This window comes from Micropterus salmoides, unplaced genomic scaffold (assembly GCF_014851395.1).
Source record: "Micropterus salmoides isolate LMB-PRFRI ecotype aquatic unplaced genomic scaffold, ASM1485139v1 Ms_hic_scaffold_9, whole genome shotgun sequence".
NCBI classification, from domain to species: Eukaryota; Metazoa; Chordata; class Actinopteri; order Centrarchiformes; family Centrarchidae; genus Micropterus; species Micropterus salmoides.
This window is the reverse complement of record NW_024044681.1, coordinates 9,085,439-9,101,238: the sequence shown is the minus strand read 5'-3', so window position 1 is coordinate 9,101,238 and position 15,800 is coordinate 9,085,439. Positions and strand designations below refer to the sequence as shown.

Below are 15,800 nucleotides of genomic sequence, written 5' to 3'. Positions count from 1 at the left end.
CGTCTAGATGCTCAGATGAGCTAAATGGGAACTTATCTTAGTTTAGCATGTCAGCACTAAACATGAACTACTGCTGAGGATGATGAAAACGTCAATAGTTTTGCTGGTCTTCAGTCATCAGCTAGAGTATTGGACAAATTAAAGTTTTTAGCTAGAGGTCAGGAGATCATCAAAGTTATTACAATTCATCTGTGGGTGGACAGGAATGTCTGTATCAAGGAAAAGGCAATTCATGCAACAGTAGATGGAACCAGAAATGTGAATCTTGGGATGGTGCTAATTTAGCCCATTTAACCTAGATACTAGATGAATTTAACCTGAAATCACCAAATCAGTGCTTACTTTGTACTTTTTTAATGTTACCAATGAAAAGAGAGTTTATTTATTAAGAGTACATTTTTGAATTTATGTTTCTGTTACATAAAGCATAGAGGAAATGTTTTTAAAACAAACATTCCTAATTGTTAAATTCTGAACAATACAGACTAATTAATAAATCATGCTGTTCAAACTTGGACCCAAACCCTGACGTCATGTTCGAACAATCCCATTTCCATCAAACACATCTGGGTGTCAGCAACCATTAACATCTATTATTTGGCTCAAGAACAACAATTTGTTGGGAAAGTGAAAAAAGTAGACAAGAAGTTGTTTACAGATGTTAAATCTTCCCAATTTTAACTTACTGCAGCCCTAAATTATGAGGATAGGAAAGGGGGACGCGACAACTTTCAGAAAGATTTCAGAGGTAGTTTATTTTGTTAAAGACATAATTTAGATGTTTTGATATGTGTGGTTGCAATCACAGAACTCAAACTGTGCCCAATCAGAAAGGTAATAAAAAAGCTATTTCTAGTAGATGAAGCTCCATATGTGAATTATGAAACACACTCAACACCTGAATGACTGCGTTAACGTTTGAACTAAAGTGAGAAAAAGTAAAAACAAAAAAACTTTTAGTTTCCATCCATAACTTTAGATTAATTCCTATTTGTATTATGTTTTGAGGTATGCTGTGCGTACCAGAAACATTGATTGACCAGTGGAGTATAATTATATCTGTCTTAGTTTCACTGAGGTCTGAGGAAGCTGTAATGATGTGAAAAGACAGCAGGCTCTGCAAGGCTGTCACAGGAAATAAGAAATCTCCCTCTTAATTGACCTGCCTGATTGCTGGATCACACTTTTAAAAATAAATACAATTGAGACAGTAATGGATAGACCCCCGCGTGTCCAGTCGGTTTTTACAGAGGCCGCTCATTGAACGGTGAAAAAACACACAGATTTATCCCAATATAATTTCAACATCTCTGTACCTGTTGTTCTCTATAAAATCACTCGCTTTCAAGAGTTTAGATGCTATATCCCGCAGGAAAATGGTCATAAACAACAAGGGTGGGGTCATAATTTCCATGGAAATGACTTTGCAGCCCCATGCCACGCAGATGTGGGAAGAGGTTGGCTCGGCACAGCTCGATTCCAGCACCAAAGTCTAATCCTCAAATTATCACTCACTCAGCAAATCCCCCTCTCCTCTCCTGCCTCACTTATCTCCTTCTTTTCACCACCTCTTCTCAGACTCATCTACCTCTCATTTTTTCCTTTCAAGCCCCCCCGCAGCTCTATCTATCCATCTGCCTGCAGGAGGGTGGAGAAGATAACAGAAACACTGCATGAAAGAAGACTTCATCTGTAAAATAAATCCCCACTTTCACTGAATGCCATTATGACGCAAATTTAAACCAGTCACCTTCAATGAAAAATATATAAGTTTCAAAAACAGACACAACTTATCTAACGGGGTGAAAGAAAGAGTCTGGAAAACTGTGATGATGTATAACAAAAAAGGACAAACTGCTAAAGAACTGCGGTCACAGAGCTCACTAGGAGGGACACCAAAGTTTACGCTGTGGATTTTTGAATGTAGAGCTCTATTTTTATGTGCGATATCTGTGTTGTTTGCATCAGATATAGACGCTCTGAATTTGTGTATCGCCATTATAGTTGTTGCGAACACCCAAGGCACTCATACACTGAGCCTAAGTGCTCAAACAGAAACTAACATTCACAGGGTTCAGTATCTGGAGGGTGCAGCCTGGAGGAGCCCGGAACTGAACCGCCGATCTTCCAATTAACTGGCAACCCGCAGTAACTCCTGAGCCACAGCCATCCTTGAGATGTCAGTCGTAACAATCTGTGGCAGTAATGTTAGAATTTATGCTGTTGACTTAAGTCATGTGACTTAGGTAACATCATGTGACGTAATTATTTGATACAAAATTGCAATCTTTTCTGTCATATGTCGTTTTGGGACAATAGACAGTCAACCCATGTTGGGTCTATTTCATAGTCAGAGGTACTGTTTATGCCTCTGGGGACAGGTGTGGCATGGTTAGGCTTCATGTTTGCAGAAATAAATTGTAAACAAAATTAGTAGTACTTACAATCCATGTGTGCCTGCACTACTCTAAGTCGGAGTAAATGAGAACCTGAAACTGTGCACTTCAAGGTTGACTAACCCTATCACTAACTAACAAGGAGCGGTAGTTCCAATTAATATGTAGGATCACTGATGCTGACTAATACCATTTCATTACCAGTATATGAGTTGTTTAAGATAAAAAGAAAATAGCCAGTAAGCTCAACCAGCAGCATGCATAAGAACACCATAAGCACTTTACTGATTAAATGCAAAAAAGCAACAAAAATATATCTTATACCTGCTGAACTCTGTAGAGCAAGAGATTCATGGACAGATAATTAAAAAATCTAAGCTCTTATCCAGCAGGTTTCCAGACATGTGGACAGGTGGAGAAAGTAAATGATGGGTTACTGGCAACTTTACACTGTGAGGAGTGAAAAACTAGCAGTCAACACTGGTATCATGCAGAGATATTCTGTGTAAGCCAATGCAATATGTGCATCAAAGATCCTGTGTTACATGTATATCAGCTATTCAAGTTTTCTTATTATTGTTATGGAAGAATGTGAAGCAATTTACATGTATTAATTAATCGCTTGGTATTACCAATGAGTGACCAGACTGTTGCATCATTTACAAATGAAACCTTCCCCTAGGCCTATAACAGCCTGTAGACTCATTTCTATGGCAAGGACTCAGGGCAGTTTTTCAGGGAAAATCCATAGGATCTGAAGTTTATTAACACTCCCCAGTGCCTTCTCTTCACTCTCCCACACCGCCAATAGTGTGTAATACTAGCTAACATTAGCTTAGAAATGGAGTTTGCTATCATCAACAAACAACACGGAGTCTGACACACAGGCCAAAGTCAAAGCAAACATTAAAAAGCCTGTGAAATATAGGCTATTGTCGTTTTAGCTGGCAAATGTTTGTTCGCTTGCTAATGCTGTTGCTTCGTTGTGGTTGCTTCGTGGTGATGGCTGATGAGGTGAGCTCATCAAGCTAGTCAGTATCATAAAGCCACTGGTCCAAATAAAATTTAGGAACGTTAAAGATTGTAACATTATCCTAAATATGATTGTAATTTATTTTCCAGCATTCGATGTTCTTTTCAGATTCAGATTCATTCTTGTCCTCAGTGGAGGAAATTTATTTCACAGTCTGTACAAAGAGCAACTTCAACATGAATACTACACACAAACTACCCATAGGACACATATACAAACAATGTACACATATCTACACATATAACACAGGAGTGACATCATTAACTATTCTGTAAGTTTTACACTCTTATATCGCAGGGTACAAAACTTTTCCCAAAGCGTGCCTTTTTGTGGAGCAGCTGTCTGTATCTACGGCCAGATGGGAGAAGGGTGAAGCATGAGTTGAGAGGGTGGCTGGGATTTGGTGGCTGCTCTGCGAGCAGTGGCAGTATTAATGAGGGCTGGCAGGTTGGGCGTGGGAAGACCCATTATTTTGGAGGAAGTGTTTTTCAGCTTTCAGTCTCGTGTGTGTCACGTCACTGTTTGAGCTGACGCCCAGGAGGATGCTCGCACAAGCCTACATTATATTACATTAGATTTATTCAAAACAACTTACAATTGCTATGCCATAGGTTGCACACCTCTGGAGCAACTAGGGGTTAAGTGTCTCAGGGACACATTGGTGGATGTGTCACAGTGGGGAATTAAACCTCTCACACCAAAGGCATGTGTCTTATCTACTGCGCCATCACCACCTCTCAATAACTCTTACCAGCAATTCAGTGCAGAGTCTGAAAGTTACATACAGAACCTTCGATGGTTACAAATGTGAATAATTAAGCTCCTTGTTTCTTTACGTATATCTTGTTTTTTTATTTGCTCTTCCTTGAGGTGGGTAGATTTAATTGATATGAACATAGGGTAGGCATTTATAAGTTTTTGCTTCAGCCTAAGTCTTTTCAGTCACTATTTACTGTTTGAGTTTACACCTTGATGTGTACAATTGTGTAATGACTGAATAAACAATAACTAACCTTTAAAGGACTGGCATATGCATGCTTCTACTGTGCCTTCTCCCTACGAGGTACATCCTCACTACACAGTTAGTGTGTTTAACATAATTCTAAAGTGGAAAAACAGCTAGCTGAAATTTCTTTAAAAGCCTTGCTTTGGCTGTGTTGTTGTTAGTTCCACAGTGGATACTAAAAGTGCACAGATTGATTCCTTAATTATAACTCATTTACCAACTGTTATTGTCTCCCCCTGTTTGCTTCATCTCTCTCCCGTCTTACAGGATGTTCTTGTATACTTTCACTTTTCCTCTCTTTCTCTCTCTCCTTCTTGGAAATGTCTTACACTCTCTCCATCTCAAAAGTTCATAGCATTTAACAAGCTACAAAAAACAAGCAGTTTTATACTAACGATAATGTTTTTGAACAAAACGCTAATAGCCATAGCCAGTTTCTGTCTCTCTCCTGTTCAGCAGAGCAGGGAAAATTTCATCGCAAATCTGGTGAATAGATGCTAAATGTTGATCAGATGAGAAAGAGAATGATGCTTTGAAGCGTGGCTCTAATGTGCCAGACTGCTGCTACAAAGAGGATAAGACCTCAAGACTTTCAGCAAAAAGCAGACAGCTAGGAGATGTGGCTGGGAGAGACTCTGTTGACTTTTGTAGTACTTGTGCTGGAATGTTCTCTTGTACATAGCTCATTGGGTGGAAACACTGCCAGGGTTTCAAGAGTCACAGACAACGTTCTGACATGAACCAATGTTAAAAACCTACATGAAAGAAGCAAGTAGCATGGAGTCGTCACCACTTCTGTCTACATATTTTTCGATCCATATTCTTTTAAATATTAATAAGACTAAGGGGCCTATTTTAACCATGAAGGTACAACAAAAAGTGCAAAGCTGTAGGTCTTGGGCACACAGACACAGTGTAGGCCAAGTGAACCAGCTATTTTGGTACATATGAATGCAGGGACAAAGTGCAAAACGGCTGGGTCAACACATTCTCGCCACATACTGACACTTGGTCAAGGCCCTTTGGCGTCGCTTTTCAATGCCCTGGGTACCCCTTTAGCGTCATTTTCAGACATTCAGGGCTCCGTGGTCAAGTTAGCAATGCTTAGCAACGACAAATATGCAACGACCGCTAAAGTTAGCAACAATACCTATCCAACGTCCAGTTAGACTTTCAAAATAAAACGATAGCGTTTCAAAACACACGTGAATATAGACCAGAGGGTGTGCTGATTAATAAATAAACTCTCAGGCAGTCACATCATTAGTTTCATCGCTCTGAAACAGCTTCTCTCAACTAGTTGTTGACAACAGACAAACTGACAATCTAAATGGAAATATTAATATACAATCAGCAACTCATCTGAGGTGTCTCTCCATTTGTCTTTACTTGGCATTCATCGAAGCATTATGTAAGCCTTGTTTAACTGTAAAGTAACTGTTGGATGTGGCAGACAAAATCTAGGTGAAATCATTTTAAACCAATCTACTCTGTGAAAATTGGAACAATGAGCCAATGAACTGCTACTTGGATGTGATTCACCATTCCAGTATAAATGTTTAGCGTTTTACTCTTGCAGAGTTGATTTCTATGCATATTTCAACAGTAACAGCTAAATCCCTGCTTGTAAATATGTTGCTACTATATCTATGTGAAGGTAGGTTTGAGTGTCTGTGTTTCTTTCTGTCCTTGATTAGACGTCTGGAAGCTAAAAGCATGCAGACAGTAAAAAGCCCTTGCAGAGATAGAGACAGAGAGTCGGGTTTGGGGCCTGGAAGGTCAGGGGATATTTGGAGCTCTGACTGCATTCCTAATATAACTGTGTGTGAAGCAACAGCTGCTGTGTGTCCTAAAGCAGGTGGGCTGTATTCCATGTCACAGTGCGAAGGAATGGACAAAAGTAGAGGCTACATCAGACAAATGTGACTCAAAACAGCTGCTGGAGTCAGTAAGACACAACAGTTTCTGCAAATTTGCTTCATCTCTTCCTGTCGTTCTTTGTTTCTAAAGAAAGAGAATTAAAAACGAAACTTGGTACCCAAATGATACTTTAGTGGACTTGAAACATGGAGCTGGTACTCACTGCTTCTAAAGTCAACTTGAAAGTGATTTTTTGAGTAGTTTTCTAGAGTTAAAATTATTTTACATTTATTCATTTTAGCTGATGCTTTTTAGCCAAAGCGACTTACAATGGCTCTAAATATGTCAGAGGTCACACGCCTCTGGAGCAACTAGGGGTTAAGTGTCTTGCTCAGGGACACAATGGTGGATGTGTCGCAGTGGGAATGAAAACCTGGGTCTCTCACACCAAAGGCATGTGTATTATCCAATGCATCATCAACACCAAAATTATACAGTAGCAGTTCAGAAAAAGTAACTATTAGAAAAACATCTGAAACAGATGGTGTTTCTCTAATAGTTATAAATTAGTAACTTAAAGCAGTAACTTTGATCACTTAGGGTGTCGCACCTCCTTGGTTTGGAACCACTGCAGTAGTCGGAATATCACTCTGTCACAAAACTGGTTAACCCCCCTCCAAGTGCTGATGTTGCGGGGAAAGGTAATATTATGATGCAAAAGTACATTACTTTGCTTTTATGTGAGCTCCAAATGCACTACTAAACTAAATCCTGTAGACCGCATAAATAACTTTCACAGAGTGCACAGATGTGCCCATAGTTTCATGTTTCACCCAAAGGATACCAGAAATGCCCAACTTAGTCTGAACAGAGTGCTCAGTGCCTGCTGGTTAAGACACAGTATGAAGATCTGATTTGTAACTTTCATGTGGGTGACCTCAGCGAAAACGGGAAAATCTGTTGCATCTCAGTAAGTGTAATCAAGCATAGCCAGACTTCTGTCTCATCATGCTCACCAAGGTCTGCAAGAAATCTTAAATAATTGGGATAATGAGACCTTTGCAAAACCTGAGGCGGCAATTTGCAGTTTGAAAAGTTTGAAAAGGCACCACTCATTGGTTTTCTGAATATAAACAAGTTCTCACCAGTGCAATTTAAAAAAAGTAATTGAACTCTAGATCATGGTTTTAAGCTAATAGAGCAGTTGGTGGGTGCTCTGAAGTACGTAAACCAAAGCATGCTGATACTAATGACCTTGACAGGAGTGTGCATGAGGAAGACAGGAGCAGTATGAAGCCATATTTTGGCAAAAATAAAGAAATGTTTGGATCATAAGCCACAGTTCTCTGTGACAATGAAAAAAAGTTTAAAGCCACAAACCTACAGGAGAAAAGTGTTGCCACACAGTTTAGGTGTTTAATGATTTGGCCTCAGGACTTGCTTACTAACAGAAATTACTTTAACCCACTGAGCCACACAGAGACTGGAAATAAACACACACCCCTTCACCACAACTGACCCCCCCTGAGACGAACCAGGCATGATCCTTCTCCTCCTCTACAGTTGAACCATGACAGTAGGCTGCAGTCTGTCCACACTCGACTTCTTGTTACTTATTTATAGCAGCTTGTTCCTCAGAGGGACAAAGTAATTGAAACCAAATGTGTTGCCGGGGCTGATAGGGGAAAGTAGGCCGGCCAGCCCACCCACCCTTTCCCCCCCTCTCTCTATACACATAGATTGTAGAAAAGGGGTGAGATTTAGAGCAAACAGCCTAGGAAATCACTTTTCTTGCAATTTCATTTCTGAAAGAAAAATAAAAGAAAGTTCCCAAGCTTGATTTCTTCTCAACTTCTTGGTTCACAACAAATAAATTAATTTAACTGCTTCAGTGTTGGGGGCTTTGCATTCGTAAAGTTTTTGTAATGTTTTTTCCCAGGCCGGCGAGCACATAGCGGGGGGAAAATATCAAAAAGCATTTCTACCAAAAGAAACAAGCAAACTGCAAACTAACTAGGAAGAAATGCAGATTTAACTTGCAACGTGCCCTTTTTGAAGGAATAAAGTAGGAGCACATTTAAAGCTCAGCCCACCACCCCGCCCACCACAGCCACACCAACAACCACACTTAATGAGCAGTCCAAACACTTACCATGCTTCCCCTTCTTTCTCTCTTTTACTTCCTCTTTATCCCTGTCTCTACTTTCCCTCTTTCTTTGTTCTGTTCTCCCGGTGAGCTCTGCTAAAAGTCGAGGTGCGTCAGGCAGTTAAAAATGGGACTGAGCTGCTGCTAAGAAGCTGCATGAGGCCTTCACTGACCAACTCAAAGTTAGGCAGCAACCTCTCTCTTTCTCTTCCCTCCCTGCTGCCTTGGTCTCTTGTCAGCTTTTCCAATAACAAACTGCTCCCCGCCTCTTTTGGCCGAGTCCCTGAGCTGTGAGCTGTTTCCTGGATGCTTGGTGGACTCCTGTGACCCGGCTGTTTCCCTCTTTGTCCTTTTTTTTTGGAGGCTGCTGCTCTGCTGTGGAAAGTCTTGTTGCTCCAGTCGTCTGTCTCTCGGAGTTGCAGCCCTGCCTTCTTGCCAGATTTAGAACCAGAGACACATGTGGGCTTCTGGTTTGAAGTTTAAAGAGGCGGGACTTGCCTGAGAGTGTTGTGTTGTCATGACAACCCCTCCTTCTCCAGCAGTGTGAGCCCTGCCCCTCCTGTGTTTTATGAGCAAGTATATGGGGGCATGTTTGGATGTTACATACAGCAAGGCCTGTGTAGTGGACGTGTATGGGATGGATAGAAAAATGGCTGTAAAACACTAATTATTTTTAATTATACATTTGATCCATCAGTGTGAATGACAGAACATTTATTAATTTATATATATATTTTTGAATTATATTTCTACCAGGTGGGGATTTGGGGGAAGGCTTAGGTGTGTAAGGTCAGTGAGTATTTATGAGGTTTCTTTTTGTATGCATGTGCATTTTTTCATATTTTGTTGATCAATGCAATGAAAATTTTGCTTGGCAATGAAGGCCAAGCAAAATTTTCATTGAATGGGATCCTTTTGCAATTATGTTTGACATTTTGAGAACCTTGTTTGTATCTGACATGTGTGTGTGGGTCTCTTCATGGTTATGAACACGTTTCCCTTTCATATTTAGCCATTACACCAACTGATGCTGTGTAAGTTCATGAGACATACGTAGGGGTGGCAGATCACAAAATGCTTTGGAAGGCACGGACAAACAACCTACTGTGTTTTGTTGCGCAGTTTAGAGAACTGGTTCACTCAACTGCTTTAAACTAATCAGACTTGCCAACACCAGCAAAAAACATGGACTTGGATGGTTTTAACAGCTGTGCTCCTCCTTGTAGCCTAGTGTACATTTCCACTGGTTCACTGCAGCCTGTAAAAAGTCTATCCCTTCATATTACTTGCTTGCTTTTAAGTTTTAAGTCAAGTTCAATCTTTAAGTCTCAAATAAGTCTCATATACACACATACATATATGTCATATTTTTTGTTTCGTATCTTATATTACTTCAATAACAGAGAATATCCAAGGTTTTTTTCTCTGAAATGTACAACTTTAATCTTGGAAATTTTATGTTTTTTCTCAGAATATTACTCCAGCCCATTATTATTATTACACATATCTTGCCTTCATGAAGGTTATGGTATTTGATCAACTTTATTTTCATTTTTGTGGTTCTGTTGCATTTTTGCTGTATGTATTCATGTACATTTTGCTGTCACCCTGTTTAGCAAAAGGATTTTGATGGAAACATCATGGCGGTAAAGCTTTAGTAAATTGAACTATGAACAAGCGAGAGAGCATGGATGTGTGAAAGCACGTGCATGACAGTCAGCATGTGAGCTCAGGAGAGGAGGGAAAGAGAGGAAAAGATTTAGAGAATGCAAATTCTTCTCCCCCACTTCAGTGTTCTGTGGCCTGACAGGGAGGGAGGAAAAAGCCTCACAAAGCTTCTCCTACAAAGCTTTACTTTCTTTTCTTTTCTCTCCTCTTGCCTCCTCCTCTCTTCCTCCCTCTCTTCACAGCCACACTGATCCCATTCTCTCTGCCTGCTTGTTTGTGGTGAGACTGATTTTGTAGGTTAGGGGAATACTTCATGCTTTGATGTTACATCCAGCAGTTTCACAGCGCTGCGCCTTTGATAAAAAAAAAAGCAAGGTGCTTTATTATTAAAAGAGGTTAAAATCCTTTTATACACCCATAAAAAAGGGTTAAGTTGCAGATATGTACGCGCCCAAAATTCACCAAAATGTTTCTAAGTCTAGTAATTTCAGCACTTCTGAATCTGAGTTTTTGCTTTTCCCTTTAACTCCTATAGAAGCCGCAATGAAAGTACAGCCACTTTCTCACTGGCAGGACTGCCCAGAGAAAAAAAATAAAAGAATAATGGCAATCATTGTCTAACAGGCGAGGCAAGTCCTGAATCTTAAGTGGGCAGCCGGGACGAAGGCTTCAGACACCAGGGGAACCTCACTGTTGTTCCCTGGGCTGCGGCTGGAGCTCCACTTGATGATGTATTAATCAATAAATAAAAGGGAAAATCCCTAATAGGCTTCTGGTAAAGAGAGGAGGAACACAGCTAGGCTCTGTCTCATTATGAAGATGTAGTGTAGGAAAATATGCAGAGGAGGCGAGGCAGAAGATTTTAGAGTTTAGAGAGTTAAGAGGCGACGATGGAGGAGACAGGAGTTATTGCACTTGAAAATATAAGTCGCTCACATTTACAGTTTGTACAATATGAATGCAGCATAAAACAACATATTAAAATGTTTCTGTATTTTCATGCAACTTTAACCTATCCCATCTTAATTCACTCAGCACAAGATAGTGGTGGCTTTTCTTTAAAAACATCTATAAAATATTTATTTATTCAAGAACATGGCATTTATGATGCCGATTAAGAGAGATGGTTTGAGCATTTACATAGTAGGCACAGCAGCATAACTGACTATTTAAAATGTCCAGACAACAGGATTGGATAATTAAAATCAACAGGAGTGTTAAAGAAAACATTCATACATTAATACAACACAATGAAGAAATCATCTGGAAGACAGAGATGTGTCTCATGACCAGTTCATCATTGTTTAAATTACTGCAGCACAGTCAGGATACAGACGCTTCATAGGGGAGACGAGCGTATATATCTGCATGTCTGCTATTGTTAACAGAGACTTCAGTCTACAGTGTAGCTCATACACTTCATTAATGAACACACAACTGTAGAGTAACATTTGGCTTTATGATCAATAATTTTTATGTTTAGGTTAAACAATTTTGCCAAAGCGGTTTACAGCAAAATCATTCGCTCTCTCTCTCTGCAGCGAGTTTGTGCCACACTTATCTCCAAAACACACCTATGATTTATTAAGGGACTGAATACAACCACTTGCGCCTTACTTTGCACCTTTTAAATCGCAAAGGTGGAGACGGACACACCTTAATGCACTTTAGACCACGCATTGTAGATCGTTTAAATAGGGCCCTATGTCTCTTTACAGAGGAGAACTGGCCAGTACTTGAAGTGTAGAAAAGTGTTGGCGTGCATAACCACCCTCCAAACGTGCACGCACACACACACTCATTCACACACATATTTATATAACAACAATAACTTTAGTAAAATAGATGTAAATAGAACAAGGGGAAGCTGTCTAAAAGCAGCACCTATTGGCAGAATAGCACTCACAGCCTGACTGGCCAAATATAGATCTGTCCACTGGAAGTGCGCCATCCACAACCTGGATGAGTAACTCTGAACTAGTAGAAATTAGTCTATTAGTACAATACAGCAGTTTAACAAATACACAACCAACATTTTGCAGTTTTTTTTCCTTTCATTAAATCCTTGTGCAAGAAAAAGTCTACATTGGTAGTTAGTTTGTTGATGCTAAGTACTAACTTGTTAATAATCGACCCTTCATGCAAAACAAGAGTTCTAACTGTTTAATGCCCCACCCTAGACAGGTTGTGATTGGTCGATAGACAAAAAGTTACGATGATGAGTGCACTGACTTTGAAAAGTTGAACATGTTTCAACAAAAGGCACCCAAGAAGATAGCTCCTTGTATTCCTGGCAAAATCCCTGGATACTTTCTCTTCTCTCAACTTTAGTGTCAGTGCCTGGTAGGGAAGGATTTTACTTTCAAAGCACTGTTGTGTCATCATCTGACTCTGTTCATGTTCTCTTTCTGCCTTTTTGGAGCCAGACTTTGTAAGGTTTATGTGATGTTAGTTAGACTAGCAGCCGACAGAGAGCGGGAACAGGTGAGCATAACGCCCCCTGGGAAATGCATTTGGCTTTGCCATGAATCTTCCAGAGAACCTGATATGGAGTACCAGCAGCTTGTGAGAAGTGCTGATGTGCAAGAAAAAGTCATGGTACACAAAAGAGAAAAAAATGAATAAGTGCGGGGGAGTATTGGGCCACTTCAAGGACTGGTGCTGGCCAAGATAGCTGAGCATAGAACTGAGAGGTTATGCAACATTTAACACAGTCATGCAGGTCTGTCCTCATTTTCTATCAGCCTTTCCCTTTATCAATCAAAGTCAAGTTGACAGCTACAGTTTCCCCCCAACCCCCACATCTTTCAGCGTGATTCAATCTGAGGTCTTCATAGGCTCTGCCTTTTCGATATTTAGTTCATTCAGTGAGATTATCCCTGCCTCTGAGAAAAGTCTGAATAACAAATAAACCAGTCTGCATGTTTTGCAGGGTTTTTTTCTGTTTGTGTGTAATGTCTGTACAGATGAGAGAACAACCTCTCACTGCGTTTGTTACTGTGTGAGCTTTGATGGGAGGGGATGTCGGACATTACATGCCACTCTCTTTTTAGTTTGCCCATCGTTCATCTGTCTGTCCCTCCAGGTATGTCTGTGTACATCAATCCTATAGTGATACATAATGTTGTTTGCTTGAATGTTGTTTTTATTGTGTTCTTGTGTGAATCATACCTAAGGCAGATAAATCCCCATCCTGCCCCTCTCAGCCTGAATGTCTGGATCATTCCCAGCCTGCTTCACTCTGTGCATGAAAACAGCCAATTATGGGCCCAGACTGGCCCGGTGACTGGGTGTTAGAGCTGGTCCAAATGCGGGCAACCTTGGCTGAATATGAATTGTGTCACAAATGCCATCATGAATAAATATGGCTATTTATTTCCAACTCCAACTAGAATCAAATTCCACTCTCTCTTGTTTACTCTTTGTCTTCCTCCTCCAGGTGTGAGCCTGATTGTTCTTTCTACCTAAAATCAGATGGAAGCAGTTCAGACACTGTTGTGATAAAACAATGAACCCAAATCCATCAAGAGGGTCATGTTTGCCTCATTTCCTCCTCAACACTCATTGCAATATCGAAAGAATCAGATGTTGGCTTTAGTTTTACTGTTCAGTCTTATTTGAGTATGATGCCAAATAGGTTGTTTATTTCAAAAGTAAATCCATATTTCCACTTAGGATGAAAATCATTACCAGATATTCCCCACTCCATATATTTCAAGATTCTAAACAGATTTGTTTTTATAAATAAAGGGGTGAGATGTTTTGTGCAACATTCTGTCCTTAAATGGCGAACATAATGAGGTTTTATTGAATAGTCTGTCAATTCTGTTTTGAAAGAGGTCATATTATGCTTTTTGGCTTTTTCCCTCTCCTTTATTGAGTTATATACCTATAAGTCCTGCCCAAAGGGTGTTCCCATCCAACCCAGTCTCACTCCCAAGTCGTCACATATGAACGCTTGGTCAAGAGCCATAATCGTCAGTTTGTGACGCACTAGGGATCCCTTTGACGTCTTAGTTCGACGTATTGAGGGAAGCCCTGTTGTGTCCGTTTTTGATGGTAAAGGCAAGTATGATTTTTAAGAGAAAAGACGAAGTAAGGAGGTGATTGGGGTGGATAGAGGGCCAGAACCCGGACCTTGAAGCAGGAGAACAGGGTTTGTGTCCCGTGCGAAACAAAACATTAAATGTTTTTATTTAGGCGAGTGAGGTAAATTGACATTAACGTTAGTTAACTTAAGTCTTAGCTATTTTAACCCAAACCATGATCTTTTCCTAACCTTAACCAAGTAGTTTTGTTGCCTAAACCCAACCAAGTACTTTCTGTGCCTAAACCTAACGAAACTGCAACGTTTCATGACTTTAATTATGCGCGTTTCAACATGGCAATGTATCGGAACGTTACGTTTTATCTTGAAAGTGTAACCGGATATTGCATATTTATTGTTGCTAAGCGTTGCTAACTTGACTGTGGATCCCTAAACGTCAATAATTGATGCAAAAGGGCTACCCAAGTCTTTAAAAAGCGACGACAAAGGGCCTTGACCATGCGTCAGACATTTGACGAGTAGGGAGTGAGACTGTGTTGTCCCATCTCCCACAGAAAACTCTGCTCTGAACTGCCTGAAAACAGCTCGTTTGTAGTCCAGCCGTTTCCCTTTCATCCCTGTGACGTCAAAGGGATGAAAGCTAAATGTGCCTCATATAACGCTCGCCAAGTAGCTACTCCGACACGCCCTCAAAAACACCGGTGGAAAAACAGTGAGCTGCAGCACACAGCTCTCCTCTCCCTTCCAAACACTAGCTACCCTCCAGGCAGTCAGTGGACATAAAGTTGTTACTGTGATGTAGAGACAGAGCTCAGTTAAAACTTTATGGATGAAAGATACTTTTGTTACAGATTAATAACTCACCACTCTGAAACTCTCGCTCTAGTCCATGATCGGCAACATGTAGTGTTGCCGAATCAAAGCTGTTTACCGGCTTCTCGCTCACCCGCCCTTCACTCAATACTTCTTTAATTTCCCAACTTCCTCAGTGCTGCTGACACAGCTCTTACACTTCAGCACTTGAAGGAGCTGTTCAATTCAGCTATATAATTTTCTTCTCAGCGGCTCAAGTTCATTTCCCTGTTAATTAGTCATTTTGAAAGTCACCTTGCTCGAAAACAAAGTCCTGATTGGTGGTAACGGCTTACCTGGAGGCAGGGGCAGTGAATAATGAAGAAAATGTCACAATATTGCCATTGTCAGTGTTTTATCGAATCATACAATGTATTCTCTCTTTCTGTAAAGCACTAGCAAGTGAAATGTTAATAAAGTTTATTCACTTAATGCAGTGGTATTGAACCCTTTTTATCAGTATGGCTGTTGCTACATGCACCTGTTACAGGAAACAGAGGCCGCTAAGTAGTTGTATTTATTAATTTATGAATGTTGCTTTTTTACTAGGAGAATATGAATATATTTTTCCTCTTCTCAGGTTCCAAGGTGGTGTGCTTTGTTCTCCATGTCCTCATCTTTCTTGCCAGGAGGCACGTCTTTTTCCATCAGAGGAAGCCAACTCACTGAAATTACTCAGGGCAATCTGAAATCACTATCAATCATTTAAACTGACAGTCACCAACATCTGATGCTAAGGTTGTATACTTTAGTTGTATTCCTAACATGTCATTCACCTTCAACTTACTCTA

The 15,800-nt window shown here is 40.3% G+C and overlaps 1 protein-coding gene across 3 annotated transcripts in view; it reads right to left on the bottom strand.

The window, feature by feature from the left end:
* sgcd (sarcoglycan, delta (dystrophin-associated glycoprotein)) overlaps positions 1 to 15,800 on the bottom strand; it is a 331,965-nt gene that overhangs the window by 151,841 nt on the left and 164,324 nt on the right. Inside the window, exon 1 of one of the 3 annotated variants that reach the window (XM_038707835.1) lies at positions 8,448 to 8,858. The exons of the other annotated variants lie outside the window; for them this stretch is intronic. Within the exon in view, the coding sequence (XP_038563763.1) occupies positions 8,448 to 8,450 (3 nt within the window). The 5' untranslated portion in view covers positions 8,451 to 8,858. Of the gene's footprint in view, positions 1 to 8,447; positions 8,859 to 15,800 lie in introns of those variants that run through there. 3 annotated transcript variants of the gene reach the window in all.